Here is a 19834-nt window from a genome sequence, read left to right as displayed (position 1 = left end):
AGTAATACCGTAACGTTAAATGTGTCAGTCAAATTGTGCTGAGTTTTGTGAATATGGCACAATATAACGAGCCTAATTTGCATGCAAAGGCGCGATTGTGTCGAAAAGAATGACATTCACTCAGTTTAAAATGGTTTTGCCAGGTATAACTGGATTGGAGCTAGTTGGTGAATAAGAATCAGGTTTTTGCACTGAAATACCTTGTGCAAAAACCTTTTTTTAACAAAACTGAATTTGCTGCTTAATTTTGCACATGGAAACATGAAAAATTAGCTAAATATGTTAAAAAGCAAACATTAAGATGCATTAACATTATGACACTTCCAGCTCCATTTCCAAATCACACTGCAGCCACTCCCCTACCCACCAATTCACACGCAAGGTCACCATATCACTGCTCCCAGCTGTCATCTGGTTCAAAAATAAACTGAATCATTTTTTTATAACATTAACAGTCATGGCATTCTTCCCAGAGCACTTAGTTTCGGTCGGTCTCTCAGTCACCAAAGCATCGCCCTCATGTCTTAATCTTTCTCAAAAATATTTTAAAAAGACACTGAAAATAAAGACCCAGCACAGAGAACATGTGTGAGTTTGCATGGAGATAGATGTCTCTTTCTCTCTCTACATAAGGACATGTCCCTCTGGTGCAGCCATTAGCCATGAAGCAGGCAGCAGTATTCGTCTCCTGGGAGGAGATGCCATTGTTTTCCAGTCCCACTGCTCTCATTCACAATTATTACAGCATTACTGCCTCTCTCGCTCCATGCAGTCTGGGACAGAAAATGAACAAAGAGTCTGTTCTGATGTTTTCTCTGATCTGCACACACACACACAATTGTCTAGTTTTTCATAAAGTGACCCTATCACACACAGCTGGGGGAGGGTCTCTAAAGAAATAATGAATTGCTGAGCAGGGGGCTGAAAGTTCAATACCATCTAATGCAGGCCAATTAGAGACACAAAATAATAATAATATAAAAAATCTATAAACTGTGATAAATTAAATATACCATAAATTGTGATAAATATGCCATGTACCCTGACTGAGGTCTATAATATATAATATACATACAGTGTTACACCACCTTTTACAGTAAACTCAAAGTTCATTCTATGAAATGGGTGCCATCTCATATCTAATAGTGAATAAATATAAATATGTTTAAAAGTAACAATTTCTTACGCACTTTTGTCTTTTTTCAGTATAATATCTAATCATTCATATCTAACCATTTGAGAAGTAATATTTATATACATTTTAATATAATTAACAATTCAATCTTGTCAATATTTTGTTTTTCAGAAACCGTGAAATCCATTAAAGAGTGGAAAGTTCAAAATAACAGCATTCATTTGAATGTGAAATCTTTTGTAACATTATAAATGTGTTTACAATTTAACATTTTAATGCATCTTTGTTGAATAAAAGTATTAAAAACTTTTGAATAGTAGCATATTAAACGACTCTGCTCTTAGGTCAGTGGTCATTAACACAGTGCTCAATGCACAGAGCTCTTTGGCTCTCATAATTCTTAAAATGACATCCATCAAACATGACAAGTGCAATCACTCTATTAATCAATAGTGTCAAATGCAATCTGTATGGCCATAATTGACCCCGGGCCAACTCACAAACAACACCCAAGACTAATGAATAGGGGTAAAAATGGCTGGCCATATGTCCCATTGAGTTTATGGAAATTGTGAGAGGAGTGGACACAAGCGATCAAACCAAGTATAGCCTAAGCTAATAAAGAAGTAAAAAATATGACATGCATTCATTTTCAGTCAGACTTACAGAAAACCTTGACCTGGGTCTCAGCGTCAGACACCCCCAAAGGCCCTGCGGTCACTTGGCAGAAGAAGCTTCTCTCATCATCCACCATGACTGGGGAGATGGAGATGGACAAGTCCTCTCCTATGGTTAAGCGTTCTGTCAACGGTGTGCCAGCTTCAACATCAAAACCTTGCGAAGACTTGTAAGCGATTTGCTTTCTTGCACCTAAGACTTCCTGAGGATGATGGAAACACAAATTCATCAATGCAGTACAGCATTTGGTCATTAAGAGTCTTTAACTACTATGTACTTACACCAAAAAAGAAATAATTGTACAATGTACTTATTGTTTGTATGTTGTATTGCAAATTACTTTAGTTGTTGAGGTGGGTTAAGGGGTAAGGTTAAGGACGAATTTGGTGGTATGGTTAGGTTTAAGGAAGGGTTAAGGGGTAAGGAAAGGGTCAACAGTGTAACTATAGATGTAATTACAAAAAAAAAAATATTAATAAAAACAGCTGAAATGACATGCAGGTTTTTCCAAGTATGTGCACAGTAAGTGCATTGTATCAAATGATTTATTCAAATGTTAGTAGTAGTTAAAGACACTTTATATAAAATGGGACCCAGCATTTTACATGATCCGTATATAAAATTAGAAAAGCAAAACAAGTGAAAGAGATTAAAATGAAAAAAAAAGAGTGTCATTCATGTACTCACAATGTACCACTGGACCACAATATTAGAGGTGGGATTAGAGATGGTGTAGTTGCAGGGCATTTTGGCGGTCTCTCCTTTAATCACTTCCACCTTTGGAGTCACAGTGACCTTTACAGAAGCCAAACATACTGTAAAGAGAAAGAAAAAGAGACCAAAAATTACTTGTGTGATAGCAATGATGTCTATTTTAATTGAGAATCGTTTTTTGTTTTGATTGTTTTGGCGGGAAGGATTGAGGGCTGGATGGGCGGCAGTGAACAACACTCATAATAATTTGCCAGACGGCTTTTCACTGCAGCAGTCTCGGAGTCACACGCAGTGAGAAATGATCCACACGCTGTGAGACTGAAACAGCCATTGTGTTCCCGCTGCCTCCAAACATGAAGCCCAGCTGCACAGATCCAGGTGCAAGAGAGAGCAAGAAAAAAGACTGCCGATAACCCTTTGCTCTCGTGAAATCGGGTAGTAGGAGTCCACAGTAGAGCTGGGTGATATATTTTATAATCCACAATATATTTACAATGATTTTGAAGGCAATATAAAACTAAGCATCATCATGAATATTTTAATGCATTTTTAATTTCTCCATTAAGTTTCCTTAGAAAAAACTTTTTTTTTGTTATGCAGCTTGAGATGGCTGTGAAAGATATTTTAAATGTGCCCATGCTAATTCAAAAGCTTCAATAGCAAAAATGGTGTAGAAATTGTATTCATTTTAGTGAATCTTTCCAAATTGTCCATTTTAAATTATGAATCTGACAGCTGTTTTTTGTTATATAAGCACATATCCCATAAATCCATATAAAGATCTTAATCTTATAAAATTTCTAATTGCTGTTTATGGTTTCACAGCTGTTCAAAAGATTGGGGTTTGGTTTACAAGTTTAAAAAAAAAGAATTCTCAGCAAGACTGAATTTATTGGTAAAATGTATTTTATTTTATATATTACTCTATTTTGGTATAAAAAAAACAGTATAAACCTTAATATTGTTAAATAACATTAAAATAACTGTTTTCTATTTGAATATATTGTAAAATGTAATTAATTCCTGTGATCAAAGCTGAATTTCCAGCATCATTACTCCGGTCTTCATTGTCACATGATCCTTCAGAAATCATTCTAATATGCTGAATTGCTGCTCAAGAATAATAAATATAATTAAAAAAAATCTTTGTTTATTTGTTGTCAAACAAGCAAACAAACAACTGTAGAATAGATAACTAGATTTTACAAAACACTCCCAAACCCAGATTAAGAGTTGTCTTGTGTATATGTAAAATGGCCATGGAGTTGCCTTGTTTAGAAAGATCACAGGAGTAGTGTGGCATCCAGACAGACAATAATCTCGTCTAAGATCCTCCCTCTTCCCTAGATCCCTCTGGCTGATAGACACCACACATAAACACTCCCACCAGCAGATTCTGTTGACTCCCACCCGGAGCACAGAACCCAAACAAACAGCTCATGATCACTCTTATACAGTACACGCTGTCTGAGGGGTTAAAACCAGTTCAGAAGAGAGCAACTTCACATACTGAGCTCTACAGAAACAGTGAAACAAAGAGAGGCTGTACTTTCCCTTTAAACTAAATCAGCACAACACATGAACCAAAGCACAGCAGTCAGATCCAGAAGTTGAAGGGTTCTGCATTAGCACTCAACAAGAATGAAATGGGCTGATATGGACAACACAAGTCATCAAATGTCGTAATCAAAATGATTTGTGTATATTCACTACAAGATTGTATAGCTATTTGCGTCAAAAAAGTTAAGAGTGCCTTAAGTGTGTGTGTGTGTGTGTGTGTGAGAGAGAGAGACATTCCTCTTGTGATTGACAGAGCGCTTCACAGATCTCCGTATATTATAGCGAGGTCAAAGGTCTCTCTTTCTCCCATAGGCCTACAATGTTTTCCTCTGTAGTCTATATGACATTCAAAAACAACACTCCTTTTTCATATCCTTTCTCATATTAACTGTCTCCCTTGATTTTACCCTCTCCTACATCTCCATCACTTACTATCTGGCCCTGTCCCAAATGCCAGCCTTTGCAGTGGTGGTGTAATTCATCACCGACTGTTTTGTGATATCCACTGAGAGTAAAGAGTGATCCAAAAGTGAGGGCAAAGGTCATTCCAAGGTCACAAGTGCACAAAGAACTGTTCACGCAAAGACGGTAACTACAATAACTACTATACATTTTTAATAATCGTTATTATTCTTTGAGGATATGAAAGTTCGCACCAACATTATAAAACTGCAAATCAGAATCCATCCTGCTTTAAAGAGGTTGAGCATTTAAAGCAGCAGACGACCCATGGTAGGGTTGGTAGGAATGCTTTGGAAACCTGTGTTTTCATTCTTCAAAACATATCTTTTTGGTTGTCCTAACTTTTTTAATATTTTTTTTTTTGTTACACAAAAAGAAAGAAAGTCATACAGGTTTGGAATGACATGAAGGCGAGTAAATGTTAAAAGAAATTTCATTTTTATGTGAACTATCTCTTTAATACCGGTATGTCTGTTTAAAACTCTCACTCCATTCTGATCAATACTACTTCTTTTCTGCCTAGGGGAGCAGCTGGACAGACAGAGGGGCAATTAAGGGGCAATTAGTGCCTCCTCTGTTCAATCTCCCCCTCAGCAGGGGCTGGATGGGGCGCGGTCAAGGGCACGTGCGGGTGGGTGCGAGTCATAGCAAGTGGTAAAGATAATCGGATTTAAAGAAAGAAAGACAGCATGCGTGATCAGTGGCAAAAGAAGCAGATGGACAGGAGACTTTCTGACTGTGAGCAGCAGACACATCGACAGACACTCACACTGAGAGGAGACCGTACGTACACACACACACACCCTCACATTCAGTATTTATGAAGCGCATCAGGTCGGCACACTGCATTCTGAAAACTCAAGGCAGTTTTGAGACAGATGGATCATTTCAGTACTGGCAATTGCTGGCGAGACAGTTACAGACAGAAACGGGCCAGTCAACTTCAGAGAGACGGAGAGCTGCCACTGTAAAAGACTTCTGTTATACCCCTGAAGTTATACCCCAAAGTTTTAGCTGAATACTATCCCTCACACACGCGCGCGGCGCACACACAGTGGGAGAACAGACGCCGCTGTGATAAGAGCCAGCTGCCTCTCCACTTCAACTTCCAAAGTCTGTCTTTTTATTTTTTTTTACCTCTTTTTACTAATCTTATATATCAGTTCTTGTCCTCAAATTTGATTGGCTCAGTGAGCTGATAAACAGTTCAACAGCACTGACTTTTCACTGCTTCTATCAGTCTGCTTGTCTGTGTTTGCACGTTCCAGACAAGACTGTCAGTATATTAAAGGTGGTTATTTTTCAGTTACTGTTTCCACAGGTTACATCGCTACGCATTGCTTATAAAACTCACTGAATCGTTTATTCAAACTATTGATTCATTCATGAACGAAAGAAGTGACTTTAGTGAATCGTTGAATCATTCAGTCAATCGTTATTTAAATTCACCATGAAATCGAAATTGTAACATTCCATTAAACAAATAAGAATAGTCAGTTTATTATAAATGATTAATCCACGCACATCATTATTTTCCAAATTAACGTGCCCTCTAATCTTTAATATAAAACTAATATCTAATATCAAAATAATATTATTTGTGTGTTATATGTTTTAATATATATTTAAGGCAGAGGCTATTTACAGTGTAAATTGTGATGTTTCTACCAAGTGTACAAAAGCAACAAATATCATCTGTTTACACCAAGTGCAAATAGCAATAGATGCCATTCACAAAAAGAGCAAATTTAAGTACTATAAAGTATGATAAATTGTGTAAGTAACAGTGGGCAGACTCAGTGCCATTTTTAATCTAACAATGTGCCCTCCCCTCTATTTTATAATCTCCTTTTTTAATGTTCTGGCTGGTGCCAACACATGCACACACAGAGGGACTGATATACAAATGAATGATGTGTACACAGTACTTTTCCACTGGGCGGACATACTGTACACTTTTGCAGGCACGCACGCACATATGGTTTGATATGTGGAAAGGTGATCGCTCCCTCATGGCCAACAGCTTCAAATGTAAACTCAATTTTCCATTAACACCCTGTCACGGGTACATCATCTGTCTCTTCTCTGAGGGCTCAAGCAACAGGAGGAGCAGTAACTGCATGTGTTTCAATACGTGCTCACATGTTTGAGTCCGGCTTGCAACAGTTGCCTCGCAAATCTTATTTCTTCAACATTTCAGAATGGCCTTAGGTAAAAAAAAACACTCCTCACATTCCTTAAAGCTATAGTTAATTGTTGCTCACTGAAAAACTGAAACTGAATTATCAATAGACTAGTTTAGTAGTTTGGATGCTGCACATAGGTTATAAACTGTGAGAGAGAATAGTGTCTCATGAGAGTGCATTTGAGATGTGGTGTGTGTGTTTGTGGTTGGAAACAAAACCAACGACCTTATAAGGAGCCCTGTGGCTGATCTTAGTGACTGTAAAATGTCATTTTAACCATTGCTGCCCACAAACTGTGGTGAAAAATAAGATGATAATGTAACAGTGCTCTGAAAATATCTTCGCTCTGCATTTCTATATCTGCTTGGCCACTTTCAGTTTACTTTTATTATTAAAATAAAACTTGACCTTTCATGCTTTTCATTTTATTCTGACTACCTTTATTATACCCAGTCCAGAAAATAACCTCTTGAAGCAAATCCTGTTCAGAACAGACTGAATGGATGGAAATGTCTGTCTAACTGCATGTGACAGTGGGTGAGCACAGCTGAAAGGTTTCATTTATCCAGAAGGTTCTGTATGAAAACTGCTTGTGCATCTGACACAGCCAGAGAACACAGATGAAATCAATCACGGGGGGCAACTCGTTTTTTTTTTTTTTTTTTTGGTGAACATAACATATAGAAACACAGAAAAACTTCAGAGAATTTATAATGATTTAAACGTTTTTTTGTTTTTCTCAGACCACTGGACAACAGTTTTTCTTGCTGTTGTTTTTTCTTGTTCAAAATGTACTGAGATTCATGGTTTTAAATTCTCAAATAAGTTCTGGTCTAACTTAAAACTAGAGTAATAATTGCTTACAGGCCTAAAAGCAGAAGTATACTTTAACGCATATAGAATTTTAATGAACTTTAACCTCTTTATGAAGTTTTTTTGAGACCCTCAAGTATGGATTCTGCATACTAACCCAAGCAAACAGATTCTTATATTTAAATGATCTAAACAGAAATGCATTCAGACACAAACAACATGAATATTCATGAGAAAATATCCACCCACACATGTGTACAGTACACAAACAGAAAAACTGTTAACCTTGCTGATTTTTTTATGGAGAGCTGTAATTTTCAGCGATTATGTTGTGCTGAACATTATTGCTATGGCAACAGGGTAGCAGAACTGCCGATGGGGAAACAGCAGTGAGTGGGAAGGGAAAGTATCAGTGCAGCCTCAATGTCAGTAGTTACAGCTGGATGACATTCACTACTGCCGATGCTGACAGCAGATGTCAAGACTTAAATTTCGATCCTTTTGACACACAAAGTTATTGTATGCTTTAACAAGACTTAGAATATAGTGTACAAGCCATATGGATTACTTTTAGCCAGATTTATTAAACTAAAAATATGACATTGTTTTTGTTAATTGAAATAAAGCTGATTAAAGTAAAATATAACTATTTGATGGAAATAACTTCCACTTTTAAATGTCTTGGCAACTAAATAAAATTAAGTTTAAGTACTAAAATTACTAAAACTGAAATAAAAAAAAACGTTAAAAATGGTCAAAATGACAAGCAAATCAGAAAACAAACTAAAATTGAATTGAAAACTGAAAATAAAATAAACGCTTATTCAAAATATTAATAAACATAACAGTACATAAATAATACTAAAATAACATTGCTTTGATGCTTTTCTTTTTGTGGTAACTTTAGAGCTTGACACTTTAACTACACTCACCTAAAGGACTGTTAGGAACACCATACTAATACTGTGTTTGACCCCCTTTCGCCCTTCAGAACTACCTTAATTCTACATAGCATTGATTCAAGGTGCTGAAAGCATTCTTTAGAAATGTTGGCCCATATTGATAGGATAGCATCTTGCAGTTGATGGAGATTTGTGGGATGCACATCCAGGGCACGAAGCTCCCGTTCCACCACATCCCAAAGATGCTCTATTGGGTTGAGATCTGGTGACTGTGGGGGCCATTTTAGTACAGTGAACTCATTGTCATGTTCAAGAAACCAATTTGAAATGATTCAAGCTTTGTGACATGGTGCATTATCCTGCTGGAAGTAGCCATCAGAGGATGGGTACATGGTGGCCATAAAGGGATGGACATGGTCAGAAACAATGCTCAGGTAGGCCGTGGCATTTAAACGATGCCCAATTGGCACTAAGGGGCCTAAAGTGTGCCAAGAAAACATGCCCCACACCATTACACCACCACCACCAGCCTGCACAGTGGTAACAAGGCATGATGGATCCATATTCTCATTCTGTTTACGCCAAATTCGGACTCTACCATCTGAATGTCTCAACAGAAATCGAGACTCATCAGACCAGGCAACATTTTTCCAGTCTTCAACTGTCCAATTTTGGTGAGCTCTTGGAAATTGTTGCCTCTTTTTCCTATTTGTAGTGGAGATGAGTGGTACCCGGTGGGGTCTTCTGCTGTTGTAGCCCATCCGCCTCAAGGTTGTGCGTGTTGTGGCTTCACAAATGCTTTGCTGCATACCTCGGTTGTAACGAGTGGTTATTTCAGTCAAAGTTGCTCTTCTATCAGCTTGAATCAGTCGGCCCATTCTCCTCTGACCTCTAGCATCAACAAGGCATTTTCGCCCACAGGACTGCCGCATACTGGATGTGTTTCCCTTTTCACACCATTCTTTGTAAACCCTAGAAACTGTTGTGCGTGAAAATCCCAGTGACTGAGCAGATTGTGAAATACTCAGACCGGCCCGTCTGGCACCAACAACCATGCCGCGCTCAAAATTGCTTAAATCACCTTTCTTTCCCATTCTGACATTCAGTTTGGAGTTCAGGAGATTGTCTTGACCAGGACCACACCCCTAAATGCATTGAAGCAACTACCATGTGATTGGTTGATTAGATGATTGCATTAATGAGAAATTGAACAGGTGTTCCTAATAATCCTTTAGGTGAGTGTATAGTGGCCAGTAGTTTCTTCAACAATTCAAGAAACCATACAGGTTTAAAACAACAACAGCATGCAGACTAAAGACTCACAAGACCTCAGGAAAATGAAAGCTAATCACAAAACACTAAGAAAACAGCTGCTGGAAGGAACAGAAAGTGGGTGGGAAATGTAGAACTTCCTTCCCAACATCTTCAAATAAGCTGCCAAATACAAAATGAGTAAACTGAAGATAAAGAGTGTGTGTGTGTGAGTGTGTGAGTGTGTGTGTGTGTGTGTGTGTGCGTGCGTGCGTGCGTGCGTGCGTGCGTGCGTGCGTGTGTGTGTGTGTTTAATGGATGTGGAGGGTGGAGAGGGGCATGACGGGTCCATGTAAGGCCTGACATCAGTCATCACTGCCATGATGAGACAAGAACAGGTGCAAGAGCACCAACAGCAGCTGCTGGCTCTCTCGTTGACTTTGACACACACACACTGGCACACAAACCCTCAGTCACAGGGCAAAGAGAAGAGATCAGGGTGAGCAGAAAAAGACAGACACGTACTGGAGCAGGAGAGAGAGAGAGAAATAAGAGAGAGAAAGAACGAGAAGTGAAACTGAGGATAAGTAATAATATGATAAATGTAGCGGGAGATTGCCAAAAGCAAAAAGACAGAATGGAAAATTGAACAACTAAACTTTTAGTCCATAGGTTGATCAACACTTAGAATAGCCAGAAGTTTCTCCTACAGTCACCTATTACACCAACAAACTGAGACAAATTGAAACCGTGTGAATTGAGTCACCCTAGTCAGAACCTCTGAGTATTTGTTTTGCATTTTGGTACGTTTTGTAAAGTGCATGTGTGAGCCAGTCATCAAACGAAGACATTCCTCATGATCAATACACTTTACTCAACTTAATTGATAATTCCTGTTTGAGTTAAGCACATGACTGCCATAAACCAGAAAGTGGTCACATCTGAAGCACATCTTTCACTGGTTAGACTGCACTTACACTTTCACTGACATAAGACTAAAGCCCAATTTATACTTCTGCGTCGACCTCCCGCCGTAGCTACGTCGTAGGCTGTGTGTAGCGCGCGTACCCTTCGGCGTGCACCTCTCCAAAAATGTAACAACGCGTCGATTCTACGCGGACGCAAGCGCTGTGATTGATCTGCTAGAACCGCTCCCTCGGGTTTCACATGTTCCCTCTGCGTGCATCAACGCGGACAACGGCGCAGAAGTATAAATTAAAACCAACGCGTAGTATACAGCGTAGAGGCTCCGGCGTAGGTCCGACGCAGAAGTATAAATCAGCCTTAAGGCTTGAATATTTACTTTAAGCGTTTAGGCTTAACTGACTGAGATTTACAGACTATCTGTATGTGTGGTCAGAGTCTTCTACTAAAACAGGACATCAAAAGAGCATGGGAATTGATCTTTTGGCTCCTGCCGAGCGCTACATTCCTCCGCCTCATGCATCTCTCTGTTTTCCTTTTGGGACCGTGGACCTGTGACAAATGACGCTATAGTATATATTTACAGTCATGCTGTTATGATTGCATGCTATTGGTTGTTAAACATTCAGCCATGCTTTACATCCTTCACTAGCCTTACACACTTCTCTGCCTTTTAGTGACTCTGGTACACAAATTTCAGCGGTCTCCTCCATTCTCTGTTCCTCTTTCTCACCTTTGCTTGGTTAAAGTTGCTGTCAATTGCAGTTTGAAAAAGTGTTTAAATGATGTCTGATGTGGGTCATTCCCCTCAATGTATCGCCATGTTGAAATGACGTGACCCACCAAGTTTCACTAAATAAAGGAGAGACTTCTCAAGCTCATTGATACACCACCTCTATAGACTTAAAACTGATGCAAAATTAGGTGAAGAGCAAAAATCAGACAGTGAAACAGAGATTTTATTTAGCAGCAGACATAAGAGGAGAATCAGTACCTGTAGAGTCGAAGAAGCAGAATAGGGCTGAAGGCAGAAGAAAACGTGCGATTCAGTGAAAATCAAAGACAATCATGCTGCTGCTCGACGTTGACAGAAGGCAGTGCAGCGTCTAACACTATTGTGGTATCAGTACTTAGAGTAAGCAAAGAATAGCAATGTTGACGCTATAGCTAAAGAACTACTGAATTTACCTTTAAGCAGAATATTCAGTGAGGAAAAAAAATTTAGGCATGACTTCCATCTCATCCCATATTGGTCGAGAACTGGCTGGATTGTGAAAAGTCGGCATTACCAAAGTCCCTTTAAGACAAGTCATTTCACTCGCCGGCCATCTTTAAAACGCCTCTCGGGCATGCAAGTGCAGCTCCTATCTCTTTGAATGGGGAAACATCAAATTCTCCAAAACTTAAGCCAAGCTTACCGTAATGAGGTTAGATGTTTTGGGAAGAAGGAGGCGGGAACCGGCGAATGTAAATTGTTTCTAAACGCTCGAATCATGACAGAAAAATTCATTTTTCAGGCTGGATGCGCATGTGCAGTGGAAGCGCGCCTCTCACTGTTTATATAGGAACTGGAACTTATAACGTCATGCTGCAGTGATGCGATGACTTTACCAATCGGCTATTGGCTCTTATTTAGAAGGCGGGACTTATTCTGGCAAATTGAGCATTGCACTTTTCCCCATTCAAAACAATACGAGTGACGCGTCTTGTGTTATTCTATAGTCTTTGGCATTACATACCAAATTTGAGCCAAAATGGAGCTAAAACCTTGCTTGAGTAACTATTTTGCTATTAGTAAACATTACTTAATAGGCTGTGTGGCAAAAGTTACATTAGAAGAAAAGGAAAGTCAGAAGAAGAGCAAGTTATTATGTGCTGATTAAAAATTACACTATTTCCTATAGGCTGGAATACACCACACAACAGTTTTTCTACAGATTTTTGCCCCAATTTGAGTCGGCGCCCTTGTGTTATGTTGCGGGTCAATTTGACCCGTTTCGATTTTGTTCGAAGTTGTTGGAAATACTGGTTAACCTTTGTTTTTTTTCTTGATATTTTGTGACTTTTTCTCATTTATCATGATGAACATGCATGCAAAGTTTCAACATGCTGATGTGTTTTGACATATACAAACAAAATTACTGTTACGTTTGTGATGTTCGCGGGTCAATTTGACCCTCATAGACAGCCATTCAAAAGCATATACAGACACAAAATAAAAACATTTATTTTCTGTATGTCAGGGCACTTCAACTCCAGTTCTAACGTGCAAGTGCATCTAAAAGTGCTCTAACCCTAACCAAACACACTTGAAAAAGCTAAAATTACAGTGTTCAGAATTATTTGCAAATTACAGATGAAAATCTTTGTCAGACACAGATAGTAAAATAAGCTCTCATTTCAATATTCAAAATATCTAAAATACCTAGCTTTTAACCAAAACTTTTATGTAGGATTTTCAAAGGCAGCTTCACAGAGCCAAAAAATAAATAAAAAACGATGTGTGTGATGTATGTTTTTGTTATGCTTGGTTTCTCACTTCCCAGTGAGTGAATAATGAAACTAGGAAAATAGGTCTTAGGAAACTAGGGAAAGTTAACTTAGGAAAATGAAAAAATTTCATTATATAGCAATTTTTTTTGTTCAGTTACGATGTTCAAAGCATAAAATGTAAAAAAAAAAAAAAAAAAAAATATATGCAAAAAAAATCAGTATACTGTTTATTTTCCAATTTTGTCAAAACAAAACTGTTTTAAAAAATGTTTTAAAAACATTTTCATAAATCATATTTTCAGATATAATGTTTTTGTAATGTTTGACAAATGCTGATATTAAAAGTTTACAGTTTGTATCTAAATCTTTGTTGTTTTTCATAGTGTGGTTTTTGAGGAATTGTATTGAATCCAATTAGGGTCAATTTGACCCGGTCCATAAGGGGAGTACACAGAATTCGAACAGAACACAAGGGTTAAGTCAGAGCTAGTCTACAGATTTTCAGCAGTCGGAATTTGAAAAATTTGACAAAAAAAATGTAGTGTATAATGAACACAGACTCTTTGATTCCTTTCATTCGCAGGACATAAACATGTTTGATACTTTGAGCCGAAACACATTGTTTTTTTTTTTACTGTAGCGATCGGAGAAAATTATAGACTCACTTAACAGTTTTAATGTTCTTTTATTAACGTGAGCACCTGTGTGGCCGATGCTCTTGCCTCACACAGTCCAGCGAACCTCAAACTTATGGAACTCCTTTTTCCCCCAGACCCCGCCCACACACACATAGAAATGTAAAAACATGATTTCGTATTGACCAAGTCAACCAAAATTATTATTTTCCAGGCCCTCTCTCTCTTTCTTGATGATATGCTTTGACATGTAAACCCAGGACACTCTAGTTTTTCTATAAATAGGTAAATAGTCTCAGTATCTTGATGTCTGAGGATAAACAGTGGGAAGTGGGCTACAAGGTCAGTTCACGCTTGGTCTTTTGTGCTGCTGGCATTCCACCCCGCTAGTGCTGTCGCCCTGACAATGGCATCACGAGTCAAACACATTCAATCTGAGGGCCAGCCCTACACATAACATGAGAGAAAGAGGAAAGAAACATCAGAAACTACATACACAAATAAAATGGAGCAATGTGAAGATCACATTACGATGATCTGTATGATAAATTAATAAAAGATTAAAAAAGTGTTATTAAGCATGCACTTCATCATCCAATGCTAAATCTATGTAGGGGATATATTAAAAGCTATCCAATACACTGTTCTGCATCTATAATTTATAGTCTGGTTAGTTAGGCTGGTGCATTTTGTCTAAGAAGGTTATGCCGCAAATCCTAAATTAATAATTCAGACAAAATATATCCTCTGCAGCCAACACAGCTGATGTTTTATTCTTTTTACTTAGTAACTTAAAATTTAATAGAGGAAAATATCAAAATCTTAGATATGTAAGCTTGCACTGCAAGACTAAATATAGAAGCATATCTGTTTGCCAAAATGGCACAAATTATATCAGAATACATGATGTATGTCACTTAATCTGATCATAGTTCGTTATGCGGTCAACAAGAAGGGACGGAGCGCAATATTAGGGCCCGTCTCGAAAGTTTCAAATGACCTGTTTCAGGAAACTCGATTTGAAATCGCCTCTAAGGAACTGGGATGAACCTCACATGACATTGACAAAACTGAAGAGATGGGATTCTTATTAGGGCATGTCAGCAAAGAGGCAGAGATGAAAAAAAGAGTTAATATTTAATGCTGAGGGACAACTCCCGCTCTCCCGATCACCTCACTGGCCCCCAGGCAGTGCAATTACAGCCCCGTATTCCTAACTTCGGCTCCCAGAGCAGAGACCAATGTGAGAATGAAATCTGTGGAAGGAGATGGGGCACTCTTTGGGGGTTGGGCGGTTACATTTGAGAGCGGAGAGTGCAAAAACCCCAAAGATGGATGGATGCAAATGGGGAAATATAAAAAGAGATAGAGATGTCTAAATTGAAGGAGTCTAAATGCTCCAATCGAGTGCATGTCTGCACTCACCCATTTATTTTAGCAAAAAAATGAGCATCTATAGCAGGAGCCAGATATATGCATTGTTTGGCAGAGCAATCAGTCGGGCTAGCTGGCAGTTAATGGTGGAACAGCCAGTAATGGACATCTAAAATGAAGTGAATTAAATAGGAGAGCTCTAAGAGAGAAAGAGGTGGAATAAAAACTGAAAATGGAGGCAGGCAGCAGTAAAAAAATAACTTGATTGACAGCAGTGGGGTGGGAGTGGATGAAGGGGTTGTGTGGGGTGTATTAGTGCTGACAGTTACTGCATGAGAGCTGCCATGCTGCTGGTGTGTTTTAATCCTACAGCTGCCGCATCCACAATGCAGGCTCTGCCGTAGCACACAACCTCATTATTGAGATAGAAGGATAAGGAAAAAAGAAAGAGAGCTGAGTCAGAAGATAAATAGTAGGGCCATGTGAGAGAGACATTACGGCTCGAGTTAATCTCGCTAAAAGGGTTAGGACAACGAGCGCTGCCCCTTCACTCTCTCTCTCTCTCTCTCGCTCACTCTCCATCCAGAGCCACTTCACTTCTCTACTCCATCTCTCTCTTGCTGTGTCCCAACATTCCCTTTGTGCAGCATGGTTTTCTTCGAGGGATGATATTAAGTTGCTTTTATAAATATTGAGCAGACAGAGCGGTATGTTTGGGGTGTAGATAACCAGAAGGAAAAGGGGTTATCCTAGCTCAATCAACAATGCTTTGTTCCAGCAGGAAATATGTTTCCGAGGAATAAAAATAAACATGAACCCATAACGCTGCAAATATGTCCACTGAGGTTCCAGATATCCATGTCAATTATATCTCTCATGGAAGTATTCATTTCTCCTGAAATCCCTTCATATAAAAATTATTGAAATGATTTAATTATTGTTAACTGATTGTGGCTAATTGATTGTGTATTTTTATTCAAATGTTCACAAATTAAAAACATAGAAATAGATGAGGAAATTGTTGAAAAACATTGTCATTTTTTTCATTGAGAATAAAATAAAGAAAATTTCGAGTTGACCAAAAAAAATATTTATGAAAGAAAAAAGAAAGACCACAGCGTACTTCACATCCTTAATGAGGGAATAAACATGGAATTGTGTATAAAGCATTGTAACATGAGATAATCCGATGAAAAACACACAACTATTGATTTAAAGTTGTTGATTGCACACTACTATTCAACAGTTTGGGGTTGGTGAGATTTTTTCATGTTTTTTGCACACCAAGGCAGCATTTATATATAAAAAATGTGAAATGTTATTGCAATTTATAATAAATAAAAAAGAACAAATAACAAAAGCTCTCACTGATCCCAAACTTTTGAATGGTAGTGTAAGTAAAGTAACAATATATTTTATGTTTATTGCTGAACAATGACACTATTTTCTTTTAGAGCTGCTCTACAGCCGAAATGAACTCTGTTTTCATCATTGAATCATTTTCCTGTTATCATTGTAAAGCTGCTTGAAACAATCTGCATTGACTTAACTTGAATACTGTAAAATAATCAGATACAAAAAATTACAAATATATAAGTAGTTTGAGAGAGTAGGAAAACCGAACCAATTACATCAATCACAATTGCCAATTCATTTTAATCTCCATGTCTAAGAGAAAAATTGGAACTGAGATCTCATTTTATACTAGTTCCTCTCTCCATGTTTTCTTACTGGTCACTATGAACTTAAGTTCAAACGAAGGTCTGCTTTCAGCCAGGCCACACACAAACATATGCTTCCCTCCTCCAGCCCTCTGCAGCTCATGTCAGTTTTAATGCTAGTCTCCTGACTTCAGTTAACACTTCTCCTTTTGTCTGCTCTTTCACTGTTTCTTTCACCCTCCTTAAGCTCCACATTTCTCACACTCAGGTGCTTTATTAGCTGGACAATGGTGCGGGTGACTTTTGAAGGGAGGGTCTATGGGGCGGGGACTTTGCGGGTGGCTGGGACACAAACTTGTATATAATATATATATATATATATACGCAACAGTCAAGTAAACTTTACTGTAGCTTTACTGTAAACTGAGGAAGTAATCGGATCCTACAAACAAAAAAACCTGCAACTTTCAGCCCATATTTCACTCTTTTCTTTGGCTTTTATAACAGGAAGAACTGAAAATGAATCTAATTAGAGCAAGAATAATTTTTAAGTAAATTTAAAGATTTAAGGAGATGATTATGCAGTACACCACATTTTGTTTTAGCTCACAGTTACGTTTTTCACCAGGCCAGTTTTAACACTGGGTTCAGTAACATTTCACATTTGTCATTTTGAAATGTCATTGTGGTTGGCACCATATCTAACCCTGGGGTATGAAGCCCTGCTGAATTGCAGTGCCAAAAAAGTGCAGTGTGAAACAATGCAGTACTAGAATGTTAGACAGCCAATCATAAACGATACAATGCCTGTCTCATTAAATATTCATGAGCTCTGCACAGAAACTTTCATGCTGTTTAGTTTCAGTGTCTGAGGGAACCTGTAAAAAATGTCAACACATATTAACTGAAGTGATGACATTTCCATAAATGAAGCAAATATTAAAACAGGTTATGTGCTTGTTGCATGCCGTATTTGCCCGATCTATGTTATTAAACCTCATAAACATGCAAATAAGAATCTTAACCCAGGGTTTACAGTGTCAAATTTCAAAATATAAATCTAACAGACTGCGACAGACAGTTTATTTTTTATTTTTTATTGATTGATTAAGATAAGAATACAAAGGGTAAGCGGTTTAGAAAATCGATAGATATATGTGATCATTTTAATTAATATATATTTCCTCACTTCTACTCACTTTTCTCTTTTTTTCCTCTCTCCCTAATTTTTCACCCAGTCTGGCAGGAGCCCCATTCTATTTAGTCAGGAATCCCTTTTCCTCTAATGAGCTTCGGTTTGGCAGCAGAGAGGAGAAGAGGGAGGGAGGGAAGAGGGATAGTGACTCCAAACCCTGAGGCTGCTGATGTTTGACTGTACATCCCCGGGCCTGCTTTCCTGTCAACCAGCATATAGTTAAGATGGTGTCGTTTTCCTTTCCCGTTTCCAGGTTGGTGAGAATGGGAAGAGAAGGAAATGAGGGCAGGATATAAGAAAATGAGCATCTGTTGTGGGCCGAGCGATAAACGCCGAATGACTATGCATAATTACATCTGCAATGCGTTTATTAACAGCTTCCCCCATGAGCGAAAATTTAATCAAATGATACGGTGTTAATCCGATAGGATTAAAGTAGACTGTTATCATAACATTGCACGTCTCCATGGTGAAATACAATAAGGGGAGTCTTGTCGAACCGGTCCCGTGAAAACAGGGAAAGCGAACACCGGGGAATATCTCATGAGGTCCACTTACCGGAGGCCCCGCCACTGTAGTGACCGCAGTCTGTGTGTGTGTGTCAGGAAAAGATAGCGAGACGCACTGGGCCGTGTAAATCTCAGCTCTGATGGAGTAAATCGGAATCTGAGAGAGAGTTTTAAGAGTCTGAGTGAAAGAAGGGAGGACTGAGGGCTGATAAGGGGGATGAGAGGGTGAAGGACAGAGCGAGAGGAGCAGGTCAGGGTTTGCTTGTGTCCTGCTGTTTTCTGCACAATGCTATTACAGTCAGTCCCGCACCTGCCTGCCTCCTCTCCCCTCCAATCTCTCTCTCTCTCTCTCTCTTCACTTTTTCTCAGCCTCACGTCTCTCCCTCCAGAATTTATTTTCTTCCCGCTGCTTCTGTTTCTTTTTTTTTCTCTGAGCCTGTCTCCGGTATAAAGTGAGTTTGTTTACAATGTTGACAGTGCTAACAGCAAACTGAAGGCTAAAGGTCAGATTCACACACATACACAAACTTTCAACACACCCTTTCATCTTTCCTCTCCACTGTTTCACTCACTGTTCAGTTGCAGAACTGAAGAGTTTTTATATTCCCTTTGCAAAAAAGTACTGGTACTATGGTACAGTGATAGTATCAGATGGCAAAACCAAGGGACTTCAGTATAAATGTACAATATATTGGGGACCATATCAGAATCATATATTACTGTATTTTTTCACTGGCATTTTTTATTGCCATTAGTCTTACAAAAAGTATAAAAAAAATTCTGCTGTACATTATAATGTTTTGATGCTTCATTTTAGGTTTTTTTTTATAGGATCACGAATAACAAGGAAAAGTGATGTTAAATGCAAATAATACAGCGCAATCAACTAATCATGCATTTAGGATAGCAAAATAAGCATTATCTCTTCAATTTAAAAAGTTGACATGTCTATACATGCAAATGAGATTAACTCATTTAAAAACGTATTACAGGTTTGGTCCTATGTTGGGTCACCACTTTTTTTTAAAGCAACATGCAAGCATATTCATAATATCGGCCAATGGACCACCAACAAAGTATAGTGTTATAAATGTGCGTTAACTTTTTTAAAAAATTAACTTTGCTAGTTTTATCATGTTAATAACTGTACAGTTTGTGAAAAGGATCCATATATGTGACCCTGGACCATGCACAAAACCAGTCACAAGAGTACATTATTTTAAATTGAGATTTATACATCATCTGAAAGCTGAATAAATAAGCTTTCCAGTAATGTATGTTTGTTAGGATAGGACAATATTTGGTCGAGATACAACTATTTGAAAATCTGGAATCTGAGGGT

At 38.2% G+C, this 19834-nt stretch overlaps 1 protein-coding gene across 1 annotated transcript in view; it reads right to left on the bottom strand.

The window, feature by feature from the left end:
- The window catches only part of bcam (basal cell adhesion molecule (Lutheran blood group)), a 55156-nt gene that overhangs the window by 12897 nt on the left and 22425 nt on the right, over positions 1 to 19834 (bottom strand). The window contains exons 2-3 of the mRNA XM_056267649.1: positions 2501 to 2628; positions 1802 to 2015 (exon numbers count right to left, since the gene is read on the bottom strand). Of these exons, the coding sequence (XP_056123624.1) occupies positions 1802 to 2015; positions 2501 to 2628 (342 nt within the window). The remainder of the gene's footprint in view (positions 1 to 1801; positions 2016 to 2500; positions 2629 to 19834) is intronic.

Source organism: Rhinichthys klamathensis, unplaced genomic scaffold (assembly GCF_029890125.1).
Source record: "Rhinichthys klamathensis goyatoka isolate OS25496 unplaced genomic scaffold, OSU_Roscu_1.1 h1tg000262l_1, whole genome shotgun sequence".
Taxonomy (NCBI): domain Eukaryota; kingdom Metazoa; phylum Chordata; class Actinopteri; order Cypriniformes; family Leuciscidae; genus Rhinichthys; species Rhinichthys klamathensis.
This window is presented reverse-complemented; position numbering and strand designations above follow the sequence as displayed.